The 23,806-nt window shown below is 37.4% G+C and overlaps 1 protein-coding gene across 1 annotated transcript in view; it reads left to right on the forward strand.

Annotated features, from left to right (window-relative positions):
* NAV3 (neuron navigator 3) overlaps positions 1 to 8,038 on the forward strand; it is a 491,922-nt gene extending 483,884 nt beyond the window's left edge. The window contains exons 37-38 of the mRNA XM_070755761.1: positions 2,846 to 3,043; positions 5,321 to 8,038. Of these exons, the coding sequence (XP_070611862.1) occupies positions 2,846 to 3,043; positions 5,321 to 5,440 (318 nt within the window). The 3' untranslated portion in view covers positions 5,441 to 8,038. The remainder of the gene's footprint in view (positions 1 to 2,845; positions 3,044 to 5,320) is intronic.
* The last annotated feature ends 15,768 nt before the right edge of the window (positions 8,039 to 23,806 follow it).

A 23,806-nucleotide genomic window follows, 5' to 3' on the forward strand; every position in this document is an offset into this window, starting at 1 on the left:
AGGGAGGAGGTCTTCTCCTGTTTCTTGACTGCATTCATATGTTCTGCCATGCGCTGGCTCACTCTTCGGTTAGTTTGTCCAATGTATGTGGCTGCACATGTTTTGCAAGGGATTTCATAGATTCCTTGGTATTCTAATTGGATTTTATCTTTGGGGCTCCTTAGGATATTAGATATTTTTTGGTTAGTGCAAAATGAGGTTTTGATGCACCACGGATAAAATTAGTAAAATTCTACAAAAACATAACATCAAAACCTCATTTTGCACTAACCAAAAAATATCTAATATCCTAAGGAGCCCCAAAGATAAAATCCAATTAGAATACCAAGGAATCTATGAAATCCCTTGCAAAACATGTGCAGCCACATACATTGGACAAACTAACCGAAGAGTGAGCCAGCGCATGGCAGAACATATGAATGCAGTCAAGAAACAGGAGAAGACCTCCTCCTTGTCCAGCACATTAAAAGAACAGGGCACGAAATTGACTTTGAAAAAACTAAATTACTCCACAAAACAGAGAATTTATATAAAAGAATCTCTCTAGAAGCTATCGAAATTGAAAAAAGATCTTTTTGTTTAAATAAAAGGGATGATACCTCGCGCCTGCCAGAGATTTGGAAACCAGCCTTAAACAAAATAAACACTTCATTATAATCAATATGTCAATCCTTTAATTATTATGATTTTAGAATTTTATATTTGGAAATCAGACTTAAACAAAACACTTCATAATCTTCATGCCATTCCTTCTATAACCATGATTACACCAACCAATCAGATCACGGAAGCATAGTCACCCAATCTATTTGCTACATTCAAAGCAAATCTCCACCCCCACACTACATGCTAAGAAGAAATGTCAGTTGCTAATATTCATTTGCAAAAACACAAAGATTGGAACTCCAGCCTGATGATGGCGAATGTGATTTCGCCGAAACGTCGCATAGACATGCAAAACATTACACAGGGCAAAACCCGAACTCAGAACAATCTACATATATATATATATATATATATATATATATAATATATATATATATTTGTTTTCGTAGATTTTCACGGGTACAGGTATGACGGTCTTGGTATATTCGGGTTTCTTCCCGTGTAGGATTTTGACATTTCTGGCGACGTTTCGACGAGGTCTCACTCGTCATCTTCAGGCTGGTGTTTCTGTCCTTCTTCTAAGGCGAACACTGCGAGACCTGAGCTGCCTTCCTTCTATAAATACTGGTGGCTGGGTGTGGTCTGATGGCTCAGCAATTGCCTTTTGTGTAGAAACTTCCTGGTGAGTCAGTGGGGTAACATCTGGGGTCGTTGATGTAGCTGAGGTATGCTGATTAGTTAATGGTTGTAGATTAGGCGTGATATCCTGAGTAGTTGGAACTTGCAGGCTACTTGATTGTTTTACAATGTGTGTTCTGAGTCTGGTTTTTATGGCTGGGATACGTTTGAGGGCTGGTTTCCAGATGTCTGGTAAGCGGGAGGTATCATCCCGCTTTTTCATATTTTGGGGATGTTTTTCTATCTCGATGGCTTCCATGATTATTCTTTTGCTGTAGTGTTCTGTTTTGGAAATTAATTTGGTACTGTCAAAATCAATTTCATGTCCTGTAGTTTTGAAGTGTTGGAAAATGGAGGAGGTTTTTTCTTTTTTCTTTAATGCATTCTTATGTTCTGCAACACGTGCATTTACTCTCCTGTTAGTTTGTCCAATATATGTGGCTGGGCAGATTTTACATGGTATTTGATAAACTCCCTGGTTTTCTAGTTGGATATTGTCTTTCGGGTTTGTTAGGATGTTGGCTATTTTTTTATCTGTACCAAAGGCTGTCTTGATGTTGTGTTTGCGGAGAATTTTACTGATTTTATCTGTGGTGCCTTTGATGTAAGGGAGGAGGGCAATGCCATTGTCCTGTTCTGTGTCTTGGTTCTTGGGAGGTGTCTCTTTTTGGATTAAGTTGTTGATTGCCACTCTTTGGAATCCATTGGAAATTAATACATTTGTGAGACTGTGTAATTCAGGTTCCAGGTGGTCTTTGTCGGCTAGGCGTTTGGTTCTGGAAATGAGGGTCTTGGCTACGGAATTGATCTGTGCAGGGTGGTGGTGGGATTTCGCGTTCAAGTAGCGGTTGGTGCGTGTCTTCTTCTGGTAGACGGTATGTCCTAGGGAGCCAAAATATGAACAAGCGGGATGATACCTCCCGCTTACCAGACATCTGGAAACCAGCCCTCAAACGTATCCCAGCCATAAAAACCAGACTCAGAACACACATTGTAAAACAATCAAGTAGCCTGCAAGTTCCAACTACTCAGGATATCACGCCTAATCTACAACCATTAACTAATCAGCATACCTCAGCTACATCAACAACCCCAGATGTTACCCCACTGACTCACCAGGAAGTTTCTACACAACAGGCAATTGCTGAGCCATCAGACCACACCCAGCCACCAGTATTTATAGAAGGAAGGCAGCTCAGGTCTCGCAGTGTTCGCCTTAGAACAAGGACAGAAACACCAGCCTGAAGATGACGAGTGAGACCTCGTCGAAACGTCGCCAGAAATTTCAAAATCCTACACGGGAAGAAACCCGAATATACCAAGACCGGGTTTTAGTGGCTATATATATATATATCTCCACTAAAACCCTCATTGTGTATTGGACAAAATAAATAAATAAATAAATAAATAAATAAATAAATAAATAAATAAATAAATAAATAACTAACTGAACAGATTATTTTTTAATCATAACTTATTTTGTAGCATCGTGGGGAATTCAAGGTGAATACTTTGTAATAACGTGATTGAAATAAGTGTAGATATTTTTACTTTTCTTTAGATGTATGGTAAACGTGCACCTTGGGAAGACCCCTCAAAGTGGATAGCAGAGACTTGCCCATGGAGTTCACTGCAACATGATTGGTCATCATTACTTCAGTTAAGACCTGAAGATGTTGGTTATGAAGGTTATGCATCTGCCAAAGAAGGAACCACTTCAAAGCACATTCCACAGATAGAATCAGAAGGAGATCCTTTGGTAAAATAAAATAATGCTTGCTACTTTTTTTAATATGCTTTATTCAGTTATGCATTTAAGTCTAAAGGTTTATCATATGCAACAGCGGAATGTAATTGGGTTACATTTATTTTACTTGCTGCTTTCACTGATCAGATAAATTGGTTTGCATGTACCCTTATACTATAATGAAAAAAATCCCTGATGTATAATCCCCATAGTATTAAACTTAAGACCCTCCTTAGCTTTGCATTAATTCATTGAATATGTACAATAAATCTATGAAATAGATTAATCAGCTATCATCTCAGAATATATGAGCAAATTTATATGCCAGTCCTAAATTCTGACCAATTCTTAACTCTCAATCACACTCCATACTGAGCAAGAAAGATAACATTTTGTTGTGATCATAAATATCTGTACATTCCTTTAACTTAATGATATCCCTGAATATGTTTAATTACTTTCAGTGATATATTAGGAGTGTTAGGAGACACAAGCAAAAATAGAAGAATATTAGGGATATGTGCATGTGACGTGACAGTTATAAAAAGGATTTATCTAGGAAAATATTCAGAAAAAAAGAAAACCTACAGAATAAAGAGGTAGGTTTACAGGTTGAAGCCCTTCCTCCATTAGATCTTAAAAAGGTCCATGCTGCATCAAGCCATAAAAGCATTTTATGGCCAGAAGACTAATATCTATGACCAAGACTAATATCTAACTCTTATCACTGGTTCAACAGCTTGTAGACAGCTTCCTAGCATTAGTAGCAGCTACTAGTTTGACCTTTCAGAAATGTTAACAGTATCTTTTAAAAGCTGTTGTGATGCTATTGCTAAAATCATCATACCTTAACTATGTGCTATTAAAAGAAATCTGAATCTTCCTGCATTTACTTTAGTTGCTAAACTGAACTTCTAACACTGTTAGGGAGGCAGAAAATGTTTCATTATGTTCTCTACCATATCTCCCCATACATTCTTCCCTCAGTCTAAGCTACAGAATTTCAGTTCTCCAATTTGAGTCTTCGAAGAGGGGCGGCATATAAATCCGATCAATAAATATATAACAAATAAATTGCTATAGTCTTTCCTTATAGGAAATTGTTTAATTTTGACTGATTTTTCTTCTCTCTGCCCCTACTAAGATGCATTGAGCAAACCTGTTAAGCTTTTCACTCTTCTCCATACGTTTTTGCTGCTCTTGTAAGCAACTTTTCTTCAAACAACCATTTTAAACTTAATGAAATAAGGCTAAATTCCTATAATAAAGCTACCTTGATTTTTCAAGGCTTCGTTAAATATGAAAAGGTGTAATAACATGATTGGTTTTCCTTTTTCTTTTCTTTTTTTACATATTTTGGATCAGAAAAAATATTTATCTGCATTATAAAATTAGGTTATTTTAATATGCCACTAACAAAGCCCATTCCCTGAACACCCACAAGAGGAAAGCTTTATAAATGCCATGTTTAATTATGATAATTTCAGTATCTAAACATCTTAGAAATTTCCAGTGCTCTTGAAGTTAAATAAGATGTGCTTAAGATTCTTCTGGTATCCAGCCTCACAGCAGTAACACAATAATATGGTATTGTTTTGTGAAGTCAGTTCCTGGACAGCAGATGGTGCTATTGCATTCAGCCATTGACTTTCACCCATTCCATTCCATTTAAATAATCCATTCTCCTGTATACTTTGAAAATCTTGTCTGTTGTTTTTTTCCTCTCCATTAAATTGTTTCTGTGCTTTTAACGATTTAAGCATAATTTAGCAAGTACTTTGGTATTAGGTATGCTCATCCTTATGATGGGGAAATAGTATGTTTCTTAAAACACATACAAAGGCTAACATAGCATGAAGGCCAATATTGGATGGAATCTGGTAGCATCCTTTTGCCTCCATGCAAAACAGCACCAAAAGGTTTGTGAAACATGTATTCAAAAATGTGCATGATGAGCTTTAGAAGAGCTTAAGGCAGGAATTTATCATAACAGTGGATACTAATGTAGTTAGAGTAGCAAATGTTCAAAGGTTTGGGAAAGTTCATATATGAATCTACGTAAATCAAAAGAAATTTCCTTACAAAGGAAAACATTTTCAGTAGATGTTTTCTAAAACTTGCTCTAACAAAGGACTAGTTCATTTTTGTTCAATTCAATTAAAAACAAGTGGTGAAATTCATTACAGTATTGGCTGGCAAACAGGAACAGTAAAATGGACTGGATTGTTATTATTCTAAATCATCTTAACTCTTGTACCAATAACACACCATAGTGTATTTCTTTCTCAGATGAACATGCTATTGAGGCTCAAAGAAGCTGCCACTTACTCAAGTGCCCAGAGCTGTGACAGTGATACTGCCAGCCACCACGATGATATGCTGGACCCTTCACTTGAATCAACGCTCTAAAGGGGGCATGACTTTGGTTAGAAGATGCTGATAAACCTATACCCGTGTTAAGGGCTGCTGAGGTGGTGTGTATCTGTGCTGAAATAGCATGTGTGTGCTGTGTCATATATGGAAGCACCTGATTTAAGCAGTAAAGCAAATCAAGAATGAAAGATGAATTTGTTCAGTTTCAAGTGGAAAGAGCCTTTAACAGGGAGGCTATGAAGCAGATTGCACACATAGTAGTCAAACTGGAATCACTTAGAGTCTTTTATTTTTTATCCCTGTCTTGAAAGTTTACAGTGGAACCGTTTTATGTGATACTTCAATATACCTGGAGGTGCTGCATTCATAGTTCTCCTGGTCCTCTTCCTCCTCCTCCTCCTCTTTCTTTTCTAACCTCCGTGGTGCCTCACAGCACATATTCCAGATTATATTCTGCTGTCCTTTCCAAAATGAGGTGGATGCAAAATGAATAAAAAGAATGAGAGGGTGTATAGACTCAATAAGCACAAAACAGTATTGTGCAATTACCTTATACAAACAATACTGTGATATGCTGGATAAGTGCCAATTTGATATTAAACTGCCATATTTGCAGTGATGTGGTTCACCAAGTTTTCTGTTTGTGCGTGCGTGTGTGTATTGAACAAAAAGTCACCAATTTTTATATCCAAATTGTTTTTAACCACAGTGGTATTTTTTAAACACCTGCCCACCTCTTAAGGTTGTTGCTGTTGTTGTTAGGCATTTCTGATGCTGATTAAAGGTCTTGAATCTTTTGGGAGAGGGAAAAAGAGATCATTTCCTATGGTGCTGTCTCACTGCCTTAAAACCGATTTCTAGACAATGTTACACTTGGTTTAATTTGTTTAAACCATTGGTTATTTACACTGTTTCCTTTCTTCATTTTACTAATGAGAGAGCATCAGTGAACACAGTAGCCTTGTGTTTATATATGTATCAAGATTTTTTTTAATTAGGTGGCTAGAAGGATGAATTATTAATATAGATATATTATTTTTAATCTTCCGTGAATCAATGACCTATCATCCTAAACCATTCAAATGACCCAAAAGCTACTCCCAGTTAACTATGAATGAAAATAAAAGAAAAAAGGTCCAACATAGTTATTTCTATCCCATTATGAAAAGAACTTAATTAAGAAAGAAACAGAGATGTGTGACATTTTATCCAGCAGAGCTGGGTGTGCACCTGAGTTAGCATGAGCACAAATCGTTCTTGATTTCTGTCTCTTCTCCTCCTTCCCCCATTTGGAGCATGCTATTTTAATTGCAGTTGTTGTACATGAAGAAAGTCAGCATTACAAAAACACTGACACAGTGCTATTAACTGTGCAAGACAGAAATGGTTTTACTGTAAGAGGGGAAAGTGGGGGGTGATTTTGCACAGTTTATTGGGAGGGTATTGTAAATACTGAAAATAAAACTTATTGCACAAATGAAAGCAAACAAAACAGTGACAACAGCAAAAGTACTTTATTCTATTGATGTGAAGAAATGTTTCATTTACAGAGAATACACATACGTTGTAAACAAAGCAAGAGGGCAATCAGTACTATCTGTTTTTTTAAAAAGGACAGATAACCAGGTATGTTTGTCCTGCATTTAGAACTGCCATCACAAGTCCTGGACTATCCTTGCTACAATTAATATTTGCACACTTTAAACTAATCTAACTTTGTAGAAAAAAAGAACATTATATATCCTGGTGGGATACACTGAAAACTCAATCAGAGTAATTGGAGATATTGGTTAAAATTAACATAGAATATCTAAGGGCTTTAGCATTCTATAGGCACATAATCCAACCCTTATCTTGAAAGGGTTCATGTGGAGCACATCTATTCATAACCATAGAACATGCACCAATGAAATACTTTCAGGATATACATAGCCAATGGATAACTTCAGGACACACAAGTGGTGCTACTAACTCCTGCAACAATATATTTTGCAAAACAAATATCAAATAAATCAATGCCTTGTTGCATCAGCTGCAGGTCTCCTGCATGGTGCTATTGCCCTAATAAGAAAGTCTGCTTTTATGCACAAAAAATGTACTCAGATTGATTTCCAGCAGCAAATATTAGCTGACTGTCTCATACTGTTAAGCAGCATGCCACTATGGAAAATGACTAAAACAAAAGCTGTTCCTTAAGATTGATGTACTCTAAAACAACATCTAAGCCCAGGAACTCCTGCCATTTTCAATACACATATACACATTCTGTATGTATATACTACATAATACATTTTCCCTGCAATACATTTCAGTGAATCCACCTAGTTTACAACTTTAACAGATTTGTTTGTGAAGCATTTGTCTGTATACATTTTATATTTTGTACATTTTTAATGTAACATATTGTGTAAATAGACAGAAACAGTGAGATAAATCATCTGAAAAATTTTGTAGTCTTTGTAAAGCCCTAATAATAAGTATTTGGTGTCATCAGACTTAACTGGATGATGTATTTTATATTGATTTATTGTTATTCTAGCTTGTAAACCAGCTTGCATATATTTTTTGCAGGTGTGCACACTGTATCTGTCTAAATTATTACTTTGCCATTAAAGTGGAATTATTTATTGACAACTGAGTCTGCTGTTTTTAAACTCCAGAGGAAATCAGCCTTTGATTCCATTGTTAGGTGTAGACTATGGGAAGAGCTTGAGAAAATCATTACAAATATTAGACACATCAGGTTATTGATTGAATTTACTACAAGGATATGAGCTGGCCAACTGGGGATCCTTATCTGACCCTACTTTAATAAATGGATCAGTCAAACAGGTCTATTTATTTGCTCCCATCACATTTAATTTGCATATCAATTATAGTGTTTCAGCCATGGAATGAAAAGCATTTTGTCTCCTGGCTTAATAGGTACAAAGCACTCAGTTGATAATATACGGTGTTTATATCATGATATATGTTGAAAATAAATTTAGAAAATTGTGGGCTATGCTGGCTGATTATTATGAGAGGAAAAAGCTGAGGATTAACTACAAGCAAGCCACACAGCAGAACCAAACATATTTTGTCAGTAAATATCCAGTATTACCTGTTCCTTAAATACTGTGTTTGGATGTCCCTTTTTAGAAGTCATTAACCTAGAAGGTAAACCTTAATCCAGTTTTGACTCATTGAGTATATTGTAAAGATTTTTTCTACTTTAGTGGAGAGTTACTCCTTCAATCAAAATATTCCAGGAAAATAAAATTCCACAGCTTCTGTATTGGAAGGAATTTTTGGAATGGAATTAGAATGTATTTGTGCAATTGGAAATAGTCCAGAATATTTTTTTAAACATGCCTGGGATAAGTATATATCCATCGTAAGATAAAATACAGGAAATAGTATAAGGGCAGACTAGATGGACCATGAGGTCTTTTTCTGCCGTCAATCTTCCGTGTTTCTATGTTTAATATGTTAAGGGAAATTCCAAGTTTTCCACAGGATCTCTTGTCACTCACATCTGTCAATCTCTATTAGAGCACAGCTTATATACACATATGCCAGGTTCCCAGATAATTATTAAGTTTTCCTACTGGCAAATGAAGGGTAAATATGTCATATTATGATATTATACTCCTTTCTATCTAGAGGAGTTACATTAAATCCTTGAAAAAAGGATTTATTGGAATGCTGTCAAAGACACAATGTTGTTCCAATGCTCAAGATTCTATCTTTGGCATCCTCAGTTTAAAGCAGATATTCTTTTGCAGCTCTTAGACTCATCAGCAGATCGTTACATTTCCAAAACTAAGTCCTTAAATCTGAATTCCAGAAAAGTCTGTGAAGGGATTTATACACACAGACACATGCACACACACACACACACACACACACACACACACACACACAAATAGAATATTATTTCTGTGGCTGAATTGGACAAGAAATTGCTGCAAATAACATATAATTTGTCATTTTAACAGCACTTTTTAAAAAGCTGGTTTTAGGCAAGGAACATTGCTCTGTCTGGTATCATTCAATGCCAAGACAAAAACGATCTCTTTCATTTTTTCCAACATTGCCCAGTGACAATAATTGTACAATAAGGAACAGAGAGTTAATCAATTTAGAGTCCCCATCCCATTCAAATTGGAATTGGCCATTTTATGTACCTTGTCCTTTCAAAATTAAACAACTATCAGTATCAATAAACAACAGAATATAACTCCAAGTAAATCAAATTTCTGTGAAATCAAAATTTTAATAATGATTGAAGCAAAGACATTAAAAAAAACAAAAAGAAGGAAAAAACATTTAATTGACAAATGTTATGATTTGCTACCTTATTTTCAACTGATAATTGCAATTGAGTATTCTTTCCTCTCTGTCAGATATTAGAAGTTCCTTCTGCAAGTCGTAATAAGTTATTCTTTTCCCTGCAGAGTCTATGAACCTTAACAAATTTAAATAATATTTAGTAAATTGCAACTCTTAGGTAGAGTGTATGCTTAGCAAAAGATAGTAACAAGATGAACTGCATTCATAGTCTTTTGATTTCAATACTTCATACCTGAAAGCAGATCACAAGCAATTTATGTTACTTTTCAAATATGGCAAAATTATATGGCTAAATGTCCTCAGTTATTTTAGACAACTGCCAAAAGTGCCAACTAATTAGATGATTGAAAGCTTGTTGTTTGCTAGAAACCCCACAAACAAATCTTATCAACATGAATACAATGAAACCTGGACTTCTATCCACACAAAAAATGGAGAGACTATGAAATGCATTAATCAGAAATCCGAAGAGAAAAATGAGAAACTTTTATATCTGGAATTCAGGCCAATGAAAAATAGTTGCTTAACAAGACAGCTCATAGTTTTATTATTGCTATTCTCAGAAAACCTAAGGAGCTGCTGTTAAATATTCATGAAGAAGGTTCCAGAGTTCAGAATCTGCATGGAGCCTCCTAAGCCGTCCTGATTGGTTGCTTCATTTGACGGGAGACTTGTTACCATGTCAGATAGAGTTTATTATTTTGTGAACCCTATAAATACAAAGCCGCAGCACTTTCTTTTAGAGCGATTTTAACTGTAACCCATTTGCGTTAATTCTGTCAGCTCTAGCTGAATAAACAACTGCTAATTTCACCAGTTAACTCTTCAAGTATTTTTCATTGGCGATGAAGGTGGTTGAACCTCTATTCAACCTATCCACCATGGAGACTCCGACTGCCACCTCCGTGGCAAAACCTCCTGCCTTGTTCAACCCAGAACATATGACTTGGAAAGCCTATATGGCCAAATTCGAAATTTTCTTAGAAGTGGCAGGGATGAAAGATGCTGATGATGGCCGAAAAAGAGCAATATTGTTGAACCACTGTGGCACACAGCTCTACAATCTCGCTGAAACCCTGACTGACCGGGAGCCAGCTAACTCGGTGGCCTGGGATGTGCTGACCACTAAGCTAGCCAACCATTTTAAGCCGACCAAACCGGCACGTGTATACTGGCACCAATTCTCTAGAATGGCTCAAACAGACGGGGAAATGATAAACCAATTCATCACCCGTCTCCGCACTGTTCTGTCACAGTGCAATTTTGACAACCCAGAAGTGCACCTAGTCGACGCGCTAATCTTCGGCATGCGAAATGTCAAAATCAGGAACAAACTCCTGACAGAAGACGATCCTTCCCTTCAGGACGTGATCAAAGCGGCTCAAACCATTGAAGTGGCCGAAGCCGCCACCACTGATCTTAAAAAGAACGATAAAGTCGCGACCATACATCATCTTGACAACTCCTTGCCACTTGATGTGCTGCCACCAGATGACTGCAACCTTCTCCACGATCTCCCTGAAGATGCCTGCCTCCAAATCCGAACTCCGGCTACCAGACCTCTATGTCTATAGCCTCAGATCTACTCCTGTGCCGGCTGCTGTGGAAATCACCCGCGCTTTAGATGCCCATTCCAAAATGCCTTCTGCCGCCATTGCAACCGCAGAGGCCACATTGCGGATGCCTGCAGAGCCGTCCTGCCCGAGGACCAACCCGTCTATCAAAGGCCATCTTGACTACAATCCGCATCCTGGCTAAACCAAGACACCCAAATGCCGAGACCCCAATACCGCCTGCCTGCCAGGCCTCCACCGTTTCCACCGCGAGACCAATACCAAGGTAAACTTTCCCCCAGGGAAACCAACAGACTGGAACTAAGCCCAAACAAACTTTTAATTCCTATCCTTTTGAACAGCCAGCCCTGCCAGATGGAACTGGACACTGGCTCCAGGTTTTCCATAATGCCTTGGCAGAAACTAAAACTGTACATGCTAGACTTACTGCCTTCCCAGCTAATGCCTGTACCTGCAATTATCAAAGACTTCCAAGGGAACCCCATTTCTATCTTGGGGAAGGCTATTGTACCTGTCACTTTTAAGGGCATTAACTGTAACCTGCCCTTGATCATTGTCCAAGGGGCTAAACACTCACTCATGTGTCTTGAATGGATGCGCCCATTGGGATTGGCTGTGACTGGGCTACATTAACTGAGGGTGGAGGAATCCTCTAATTTTGTGTCTGAATTTCCCAATGTCTTTGACAATTCCCTGGGTTCTTACAAAGGTCCTCCAATTTCCTTTTCCACAGATCCAGCTGTTCCCCCCCATAAGATTGAAACCTCGAAGGGTCCCCTTATTGCCAAACCTGGATCACCAGCTAGACAAACTGATTGCACAGGGAATCTTAGTGCCCGTAGAGCATGCCCCCTGGGAAACCCCAATTATAACCCCATAAAACCAGATGGTTCTCTAAGGGTATGTGCTGTAAACCCTATAAATACAAAGCCGTGGCACTTTCTTTTAGAGCGATTTTAACTGTAACCTGTTTGCGTTAACCCTGTCAGCTCCAGCCGAATAAACAACTGCTAATTTCACCAGTTAACTCTCTGAGTATTTTTCAGCTGCTCCAATAATTGAACAGCAAATTTTCAGGGAAATAGCAAAATGAAGAGATTTATCAAAAAGAAAAGGAAAACCCCCCTCTAAATTAGCTCAATCACTGACAATTACAAGAAGCTGCAATCTATGAAACGGGGTGGGGGGAGAGAATCCTTGAGCTAGATTTGGACACTATGTACTTTTTTATGCTGGTGTTATAAAAAATGTGATTCTTTTAACCTACAGTATATGTTATAGTGTTGACAAGCTCATTATATCACTACAATTTCAGTACAAGTTGGGGAAGAAATATTACAGTTGAGGATTTTAATGTGATGTTGAAATGTTTCCAAAAGTTGAAAAATATAATCTCATAAATTGCTTTGTGAGCCTCTGGCACAGGAAAAAGACTAATTCTATATAATTAGAAAGAAAGTTACCCTCCTGATTTTAAGGAATGGCTCCAGGATGTGAGTCTGTTATTTATTTTTGAAATGTCTCTGTGTTCTAAAAACAAAAGATAATGCAATATGTTGCTATATAGCTTTAATGGTATGATTTAAAGATTGAATAGGCTTTTTATTATTTGTTTTTATATTGTTACTTATGTATATGATTTGGATAATTTTTTCTATTAATTTTCTTTAACAAACACAGACACACACACAAACACATATATAAGCATACATACAGTACATGCCAGTAGTGGGATCTGGTTTTCTTCATTGCTGGTTCTTTTCTTGATGTGCTACACAAGGGTGCATGTGTTGCGTGCTTTGTACGTATGCATGCTTGCACATGCACAATGCCCCAAATCGGGCTCTGCACTTGTGCCATAGCAAAAAACAAGATGGTGACGTATATGGCATTGCTGAGAAAGCTGGTTCAAGGGTGGGGCAGACCTGGGTCGCTACCGGTTCTAGCGACCAAGGCTGCCAAGTTACTACCATTTCCATAGAAGTGGTCCGAACCAGGAGGAACTCATCTCTGATACATGCATGCATATAAACTTTTCCCATGTTTCACCAAAAATAAGACTCTTTCTTATATTGTTTTGGTGCTTGGCCTTATCGCCATTCACTTAAAAGCTCAATTGGGCTTATTATAAAGGGACGTCTTATTTTGGTGAAAACAGTATTACCAATATATAATACCAATATGTGTGTGCGTGTGGTGTGTGTGTAAGATATCTACAAATATGTATTTTCTACTGTTGATATTTTTTATTGGTAAGTTTTAAAAAATGTAATATATATAAATAAAGGAATGTACATGTTGTTAATGTGTCTTATATCTTCTCTGAAATTGCCCTATTGCATTTGTATAATTGCATATCTATATTGTTACTTATTTTTCTATTTCTGTATATTTGTCTGCTATTGCACATATTGCAAATTCATTTATAATCTGGATACGGACAATAAAAGTATTTTTCTACAAAATAAATATGTCATTTCCCCCCCTCAGATTTGCATATTCTGCCAGAATTAAACATAGTTCCTTAGATGATGGGATAGTCTTCTTAATAATTAAATGTTTTCAATGTTAAATATTGTATCAACATGTTATAGCTAATGAATATATTCTGCTCATGTAAATGTATTTTTGCAAAGAAAAAAAAGGAATAAGAAAATGGAATTCTAAATAAAATTATCCATTCTAATCAAAAATTTTTGCCTGCAAGACAAACTAGATATAATACGAGGATAGTTTTATATATATTAGAATATTACAAGAGCTATAGCAATAAACAAAGGGCCATGATATTTCTGGATGCAAAAAAAGCTTTCGATCATTTAAATTGGAACTTTTTCAAATATCAAATTAAAATTATGAAATGTGGATCTAAATTGGAAAATATGATTACTGCTATATACGCATAATAAAAAGCAAAGGTTTTAATAAATGGGGATATGACAGAAGAATTTAACATTGTAAAACAGGTAAAACAAGGTTGCCCGCTATCCCCCTTATTATTTATTTTTGCAATTGAAATATTATTAAATCAAATAAAAAAGAACAATGAAATCAGGAGAACTAAAGTCAAAAAAGAAATTTTAAAAATGCCTGGTGGGAGTTTTTTTTGTTTGTTTTTGTTTTTTGAGAAGGCAACACAATTACTTAATGAAATGGAACTATTTAGAATAGTTGCAGAATTTAAAATCAATAAAGATAAAACAAAAATGTTAACTATATATTAACTAAAAAATCTGCCCAAATTCAAATCAGGGAATTAGTTGAGAAAACAGGTTTACAAGTAACTTTAAAAAAAAATCAAATATTTAGGGGTCTGCTTAATGGCTAGACACTCTTTATTAAAGGAGTATAATTACACCAAATTGTTCAACAAAATGAAACAAGATTTAGAAAAATGGGGGGAGTCTCCGGAGAGGGGCGGCATACAAATCCAATAAATAAATAAATAAATAAATAAACAAACAGGAGAATCACAGTTATAAATTCCAACATTATACTCAAATGACTTTACTTATTTCAGACAGCACCTACAATATTAGATAGAAATTTTTTCAGTGAAATAAACAAATTAATATCTAAATTTGTATGGACTTGTATGGAAAAAACCAAGAATTAAATTTAAGGAATTACAAGACAACTTATCCAAGGTGGGGGTGGGTGGGGGAAGGTTGGTCTCCCTGATCTAAAATATATTACCAATCTGCAATCTTACTTTGGCTAAAATAATGGATTGTTCTCAGTAACAAAAAAAAATTAACATTGGAGGGACATAACATTCAGGAAGGCTGGCATACCCATTTATGGGAAAAGAACACTAAACATACATACTTCCAAACACATACTACATATATGGATATTAATACATATATGGAGGAAAATTGGAAGTAAACATTACATACAGATGCCTTGATGGTTATCTACTATGGAGGCTTTCATCTATCCCAATATATCAAAAACAGCAAAAATGAGAACTTACAAAGAAATATTATATAAAGAAGGAAATCTGAAGACTAGACAAAAACTAGAGGAAGAAGGAAAACATATTGATTGGCTACCATACCTCCAACTTCAGAGTAGGTACAAAAAAGATTTTGGAAGAATTGGGCATAAGCAAAAAACAAATCTTAATAGATAAAATTTTAATAGGATCTCATAGTAAATTTATAACAAAAATGTACAACTATTTATTACAGTGTGATAAACTTGGGGAAACAGTTAAATAAAATATGATCATGAATGATCATGGATGAAATTTTTTGAGTACGGTATATAATTAGAGGATTGGGACAAATTATGGAAAGAAAATTATAAATGGATGTTATCAGCTTTTTATAAAGTAAATTTATATAAAATGTTTTACCGCTGGCACTTTGCCCTGGCCAGACTTAACTAAAATCTATCCTAATGTAGACGCAATATATGTTGGAAATGTAAAAAAGCCCATGGTACATACTACCATCTATGGTGGTCCTGCCCAGTGGCAAGAAGATACTGGAAAATAATTAGAAGCTGAATAAAAGAAATGACTGACTGTGAAATAGAATTAAGACCAGAGACATACCTACTAGGATTGTTTGAGGGCAATACACTAAAGCAAACCAATATCTTATTATACATATTTTAACTGCTGCCAAACTATCCTTCACACAGACCTGGAAGGACAGAAATCCCTTGATAGAGAATATGATAATTAATAAAATGATGGATTGCACGGAAATGATAAGACTTTCTTTAGAATTACAGAATCGCCAAGAAAGAGAATTTTTACTGTGTGGGGAAAATGTTACAATTGGCTAAAAATTTTAAAAAGTAAATAATATTAACTGTAAATATTAATACTAATGGAAATTTAAAAATGATAGATTAATAATATGATAGATGGATATACATACATAGCAATTTTTACAGCAATGTTACAGAAATGTAAAATGTAAAGACGTTTATGTGCTTTATTATTGCCTTTTTGTTTGTGTATAAACTGAATAGAATTATTTTTTTAAAAAAGAAAATGAAATCTATCATAGAAAACAAAGTAAAGGAGGAGTAGGCCATGCAAACTATTTATTACTTTGAATTGCTTTTTGTATATTCCTCATTTAATTGTATTTTAAAATGAACACTGACAAATATTTCTAAAGCATATTGTTGCCAAGGGTATACATACCATATCTGGGCTGGGGAGAAAAACCACCATTAGATAGTAGCAAAAATATTAAGAGTGCTAGCTTTCTCTGCCATCTATTGATTATCCATAGAGAGCCCAGGTGGCGCAGCAGGTAGAGTGCAGTACTGCAGGCCACTAAAGCTGACTGTAGATCTGTAGGTCAGCAGTTCAAATCTCATCACCAGCTCAAGGTTGATTCAGCCTTCCATCCTTCCGAGGTGGATAAAATGAGGACCTGGATTGTGGGGGCAATATGTTGGCTCTGTTAAAAAGTGCTATTGCTAACATGTTTTAAGCCACCCTGGGTCTAAGGAGAAGGACGGCATTTAAAAAAAAAAAATCGAATAAATAAATAAATAATTCAGTGAAAGGATCATAAAGTTGTAAAAGACATAAAGAGTCAATGCTGGCAACTTTCCCGTCTACAGATCAAACCTAACTGCTCAGTCTTTGATCAATCACTATTCTTCATTACTTGGCATAAAAATATTCTAGCCCTCAATAATCTTTATATTGATTCCACACTCAATAGGTACCCTTTAAATTAAAGTCCATTCTCTGATCTTAGACAACAAATTTGTAGCAATCAAAATATCTAAATTTTATTTCCATCAACTATAATAAATGCACTTCTTTGGTTGAGAGTAGACTACTATTACTGTGGAGGTCTACATGTAAATTTGTCACTTGAAATAGGATCTAAACCTCATTTCTGGAGTGGGCTTTTGTTTCAAATTTACAAATTTCCTCCTATGGAAAAAGTATAACCTCAAACTGATCTCACAGCAGACTCTTAGCATAGTCTCTTTTAATGTCTAGACCAGAGAAAGTCACAGTAAAAGTCAGTGTGTTCTTGATTGGATATGCAAAATAATGGACCCAAATCTCAACTTTGTATATAGAAGCCAATATGGCATATATTTTTCTATATCTAATTATTTTTACACCATTCTTTCTGTTCCATGCAGAGGAGCATTTATGTTGGTAAGGCTTAAATATTTTCAGGCATATTGGACAGAAAGTTCTATGTTCAAATGAGATCAATGGGAATATTCTACATGTATTGGTTATGCTTTTCTTTATGTTATACTTGATATTCTGGATGAATCCATCTCTTCCTTACAAAATGCATGGGTTAGTCTGAAATTGAGTTTGTGTGCTTTTTTGTTAGTCTGCCATGAAAGCTGATCAATAGTAGCCATAAAAGAAAGAGAGCAATTGCAAGAGCAATGACAAGGAATCTTATACGTTCCCTCATTCTGTGTCTTCAAAAGAGCTTTGAAAACTGTTTTTCTTTTTCTTCCCAATATCTATACTGGAGTAACTTTGAACCCTAACTGTTTAAAGTGAGGCAGGAAATATGATACTTGCATGATTGAGAGGCTTTAGTTAAGATGTGAGCAAGATATGACGATTTTGTTAATAAGCTTTTGGAGCACTAAAACTGTATAATCAGTCAAACTTTTTGAACAATTCATATTTATTTGATAAGAAGTGGTGCAGAGGTTTGAAAAGGAGATTGAGAGATTATTTGGGAACATTACAAGTTGCTAATCTTCTGCTATAGACTTCAAAATGTCAGAGCAAAATCAATGAACACTGCCTAACAATATCAAGAAAGTACCAAGGCTTCTGTTTCAGCAACACAAGCATTTTGCATTCTTACATTCACTCTTTCAGTCATTCAGATCACAAACACAAAAAGACTTTTCTTGTGAAAGAAAATTGCAGTTTAAATTTATCTAAAAATTGCAATTTCACATTAATTTTGTTGGAATGATAGGTGAAACATCTATCTAATTCTCTCTTATAAGCAAGTAGTTTGTACCTACTGTGTTATTGTTTCAGGGATATTTTCTTACCTAAATAGAGAAACAGATAACCATGGGTGCAGTAGTGGGTCTTCGGAGAGGGGCTGCATACAAATCTAATAAATAATAATAGTAGTAGTAGTAGTAGTAGTAGTAGTAGTAGTAGTTGTTGTTTCTGGTGGTACGGCTCATTGCTGCAGCTCTGTGGCTCTAGTATGCAAATGTGTGTTTGAGCGAAAGTTTGCTTCATGCACCTGTGCAGGTAGCAAAATCTCACCTGGGGACTCACGTGTGTGTGTGTGTGTGTATATGTGTGTGTGTGTGTGTATTTCAACGAGGTTTTTTACTTCCATGCATGCTGCGGAGCGGCAACAATTAGCCGTACAACCAGGAACCCACTACTGCATGGATGGGAAGTGGGGGGAAATGGTCAAAACAGGGAAAAAAATTATAGAACCAACTTCTATTAGATTTCCCCATGGAATTTTCTTGTGGAAAGCTGGCAGGGAGCATCAGAAATATTTCCTTCCTTCCTTTTTATCTATGGAAGGAAAGAAGGCAGGAAGGGAGGAAGGGAGGAAGGAAGGAAGGAAGGAAGGAAGGAAGGAAGGAAGGAAGGTGATGTGGTGCCTGATTGCCTGTCTAGCTCAGGTTTGGAACTGGCCTGTGATTGGAAGAATCCAAAGGCAAAGCCAGGCGCCCTGGCAGGAGAAAGTAGCCTGGCAATGACCAGGGCAGTTTCTGCCCTTTTGGAGAGAGAAAGAAAGAGAATGAGAGGGAGGAAAGGAGGGAGAGAGAGAGAGAAAGAAAGAAAGAAAGAAAGAAAGAAAGAGAAAGAGAGTGGGAGGAAGAAAGGAAGAGAAAGAAGAAAGAGGAAGGAAGGATGAGAGAGAAAGAGAGAGAGAAATAGAAAGAAATGGAGGGAGGGAGAAAGAAAGAAAGGAAGAGAGAAAGGAAGTAAGAGAGAAAGAAAGAGAGAGAAGAGAGGAAGAAAGGGGGAGAAAGAAAGAAGAAAAAAGGAAGAGAGAGAAAGAGAGAAAAGATGAAGGAAGGAAGAGAGAGAGAGAGAGAGGAAGGAAGTGAGAGGGAGAGGAGAGAGAAAAGGGGAGAAAAAGAAAAAGAAATGAAAAAATGATGGAGGGAGAGAATGAGAGATGAAAAAAGGGAAAAGAAAGAAAGAAAGAAAGAAAGAAAGAAAGAAAGAAAGAAAGAAAGAAAGAATAGTAGCATGAATGGAAAGACAATGTTCTGGAAGCACTGTACCAAATACTCCAATTGGAGGTTCTTCAATGGAATGGATTAATAGTATATAATAAATACAGACTCTTCAACTTATGACTTACATAGTTAAGTGACTTGTGCTCTTGTCTTGCATATTGGTTATTTAAGAGGGTAATATACAGCAAAATGAATAATTAATGATAGATGGTTGATTGCTATTTGATTATTTGATTATTATTTGTTTAATATGTAATGACATTTTTCTTCTAACATATAATGGATTATATGTATGAATATATTGGATAGTGACATACTGTATACAGAGAGTAGTATTAATGATATTTAGTAGATGATATATGTTTACTAAGTTGACCTATATGATGTATGTTATTTTTTAGTAGGGAGAAAAACAATAAGAAAAAATCATTGTAATTAAAATTATCCACTCAGGGAAGGATTTAGAAGGCATAAGAGTGGGTGACATCTGAGGGAAAAAAATCAAGTGCTCAGGCATGAAAATGTGCCACTCCGATATTATACTTTTCTGACCACACCGGAAAAAAAATTAGAGGGAACATTGGTCGGTACCCCTTTGGGGGTCGAACAACTGTTTCCCATGGGTCACCTAAGACCATGGGAAAAGACAAAACTAAAGCTATGACCAATCAGACGTTTACAATGGGGGTGTCCATTTGACCTTCCTGCCAATCAGCTTAAAGCTCTGTTGGGACAATTGGTGCTAGGCTTATGGTTGAGGGTCACCACAACATGATGAACTGTATTAAGGGGTCACAGCATTAGAAAGGTTGAGAACCACTAAAAATGAGTCAAACAAATTAATGTGTTTTATTATGTGAATAAAAAAGCTTTTGTTAAACATAAAGTGGCATAAAGAATCCAAATTCTGAATAGTCCTCCAGTCAAGACTTCCATGTTTAATCTTCACCTTTTTGTTTCTCCTTTAGGTTATATAAATATGGTGTGTGCGTTTGTGTGCATGTGTGTGTGAAAGAGAAAGAGAGAGAAATGAACAAATGTGTAAGAGGAACCAAATAATATATGATTATCAAATGTTTTATAAATAAATATAGCTTTCTATATTTGGGGCCAATTGCCATGGGTTACAACAGGAATACGAGATGGACACCTGTAGCTTAGCTCACTTAAAAATTGGTGTCCCCTCCAATGACCCAGGCAAACCTCTGCTTCAGGAATCAGAGGAAATTATGTTTAAGACAGCCCCTGAGGCAGGAAGCAGATATGTTTATATTTGCAGCATACTTCTGCAATCTATGCAAATATCCAGCTAAATATCTGGAAGCTTATTTATTATAAAGCTTCTTTTGTGATAACTGTTAATTAAATGGAAATCAAAATTGTTTGATTAGTTATAAGATCTTAGCCCAAAATAAGAAAAAATATGGTGCTGTACTTGAATCTCTAGTTACAGAATCTCTAACACATATTGGAAACGTAAGTATTAGCAGTGATTTTTTTTTCCTTGAAAAATCCTCCTTGTGAAAGAAATTACCTATTAAAATGATAATTCAGGTTTAGTCATGCTGGACAAATGTCTTCAATCCAAGCTACTATGATTTCCCAGCATAAATATTTTGTGATCAATTTCATTTACACAAATCGTCTTCATGATATTCCATACAGGTTGTGTTTTGTAATGTTAAAACTGACCTTCAAAGTGCTCATTTGAATTGCTTTTCTTGATGAACCGAAGCCCACAACTGAATTAATCCATATCTTAATCCTCACTCTTATTTTTCTATATTATCAGCTTGCAAGACATACAATGTACTAATGCTGAAATTTAAAACTATGGCTTAATATTTTGTATTTCCTTGGTTAAATAACAAACAAAAAGATATAAAAGGTTATACAAACAAAATGAAAATAAAGGAAGGAAATGCAGTAAAGTCAGTCATGCAATTATTCACTTAAGAAATTAAATCAAACATGCAAGTACAGAACAGTGTAGGTCCTTCATTTGTTATCATGTTTGAAAAGAGAGGAAGAAATACAAGCAGCCTGCCTTCCATAGAAGGTTTCATATTGCACAGGTCAGAAGGAGACTAAAAAGATATTGCAGATTCATCACATCCTGTACATAAACAATTTCAACTCCTCTCCTCAGGCCAGCCCTATAGAGCAGTGTTTCCCAACCGGTGTGCCGCAGCAGGTGTGCCGCGAAGAAAGAAGCTCAGCTTCTGATCTTGCAACTTTTTGCGAAGAGCAAAAAGTTGTGAGACTGGAAGCTGAGCTTCCTTCTTTGCGCCTTCCAAGTTTTCCGGCAGCTGCAGCGCTCCACCCGGCTGGAGCTTCCCTGGTGATGGCAGCAGGTGAGTTTTGGGGATTGGTAGGAGGGCAGCGGCAGTGGGAGGGCGGCGCACAGTGGGAGGGTGATGGTGGCGGCAGTGGGCAGTAGCTGTGGGGTGGCGGCCAGGGTGGTCAGCTGTGAGGCGGAGCTTCGGAACGGAGGCACCGACCGGCAGCGGCTGGACATGTTGCGGTAGCCGTGGGGCGGCAGGAGGTTGGTCCCTCTATCTCTCCCTCTCTTGCTATCTCTTGCTATCTCGTTCTCTCCCCGCTTTCTCCCTCTCTCTTTCTCTCAGCAGCGGCATTGGGCAGTAGCCGTGGGGCGACGGCAGGGTGATCTGCTGTGAGGCGAGCTCTGGAACAGAGGCACCGACGGCGGCGGCTGGACATGCTGGAATTGCGTGGCTGGCACTTGCCTGCTGGCTGGGCTGGGACGGAGGCTCCAGCCCCACGTCCATGCCCAGTGCAACGCCAGCATGTACGGCATCTAGCAACACGTCTAGCCGCCGTCGTCGGTGCCTCCATTCCGGAGCTCCGCCTCACAGCTGATCCCCCTGCTGTCGCCCCACGGCTACTGCCCAATGCCGCTGCTGAGAGAGAGAGGGAGAGATAGCAAGAGCGGGAGAGAGAGAATGAGAGAGGGAGAGGGGGGAGAGAGAAAGAGATAGCAAGAGAGGAAGAGAGGAAGAGAGAGGGAGAGAGGGGGGAGAAAAAGAGAGAAAGAGATAGCAAGAGAGGGAGAGAGAGAAAGAGAGAAAGAGAGAGGGAGAGGGGGGAGAGAAAGAGAGAGAAAGAGATAGCAAGAGAGGGAGAGAGAGAAAGAGAGAGGGAGAGAGGGGGGAGAGAAAGAGAAAGTAAAAAGAGAGAAAGAAAGAGAGATAGCAAGAGAGAGAAAGAGAGGGGGAGAGAGAAAGAGAGAAAGACAGCAAGAGAGAGAGAGAAAGCAAGAGAGAGAGAGAAAGAGGGGGGAAGGAGGGTGAGGGAAAGAAATAGAGGGAGGGAAGGAGGGAGAGAGAAGGAGGGCAAAAAAGAGAGGAAGAAAGGGAGAAACAAATAGAGATGGAGAGAGGGGGAAAGAAAGAGGAAGGGAGAGAGAGAAAGGGGGAGAGAGAAAAATATAGCGAAAGGGAGGAAGAGAGATATTTTTTTGTCCAAACTTTTTTTTACCCCCCCCCCCCCCCCCGCTCAATGTTCCCCAGGATTTTGTAAATGTGAATAATGTGCTGCGGCTCAAAAAAGGTTGGGAAACACTGCTATAGAGCATTGCAGGCAGTGATGGGTTCCTACGGGCACAGTCAGGTATGCAGAACTGATAGAAAAAATTGATTTTTGTTTTCTTTTTTTCCCTTCTGGGCTCTGGATATGTTTCTCCTATCACAGTAAATGAGGTTGAATGTGCAAGGAAGGTTGAATATAAGGTTGAATGTGTTATGTCCCTATCTGGACAGGGAGTCTCTACTCACAGTCACTCATGCCCTTATCACCTCGATGTTTGACTACTACAATGCTTTCTACATGGGGCTGCCTCTTAAGGGCGTTCAAAAACTGCAAATTGTGCAGAATGCAATTGTGCGAGCAATCGTGAGCTTGCCCAGACATACACATATCTTTCCAATACTCTGCAGACTGCATTGGCTGTCAATTGGTTTCTGGACACAATTCAAAGTGTTGGTTATGACCTATAAAGCCCTACATGGCATTGGACCAGAATACTTATGGGCCGCCTTCTGCCACATGAGTCTCAGTGACCGGTCAGGTCCTACAGAGTCGGCCTTCTCCAGGTCCTGTCAACTAGACAATGTCACTTGGTGGAGCCTAGGGGAAGAGCCTTCTCTGTGGCGGCCCTGGTCCTCTGGAATCAGCTCCCCCCAGAGATTCATACTGTCCCCACCCTCCTTGCCTTCTGTAAGAGTCTCAAGACTCATTTATATCGCCAAGCTTGGGGCTATTAGACTTCTGCCCCCTGGCC

This window comes from Erythrolamprus reginae, chromosome 6, assembly GCF_031021105.1.
Source record: "Erythrolamprus reginae isolate rEryReg1 chromosome 6, rEryReg1.hap1, whole genome shotgun sequence".
NCBI classification, from domain to species: domain Eukaryota; kingdom Metazoa; phylum Chordata; class Lepidosauria; order Squamata; family Dipsadidae; genus Erythrolamprus; species Erythrolamprus reginae.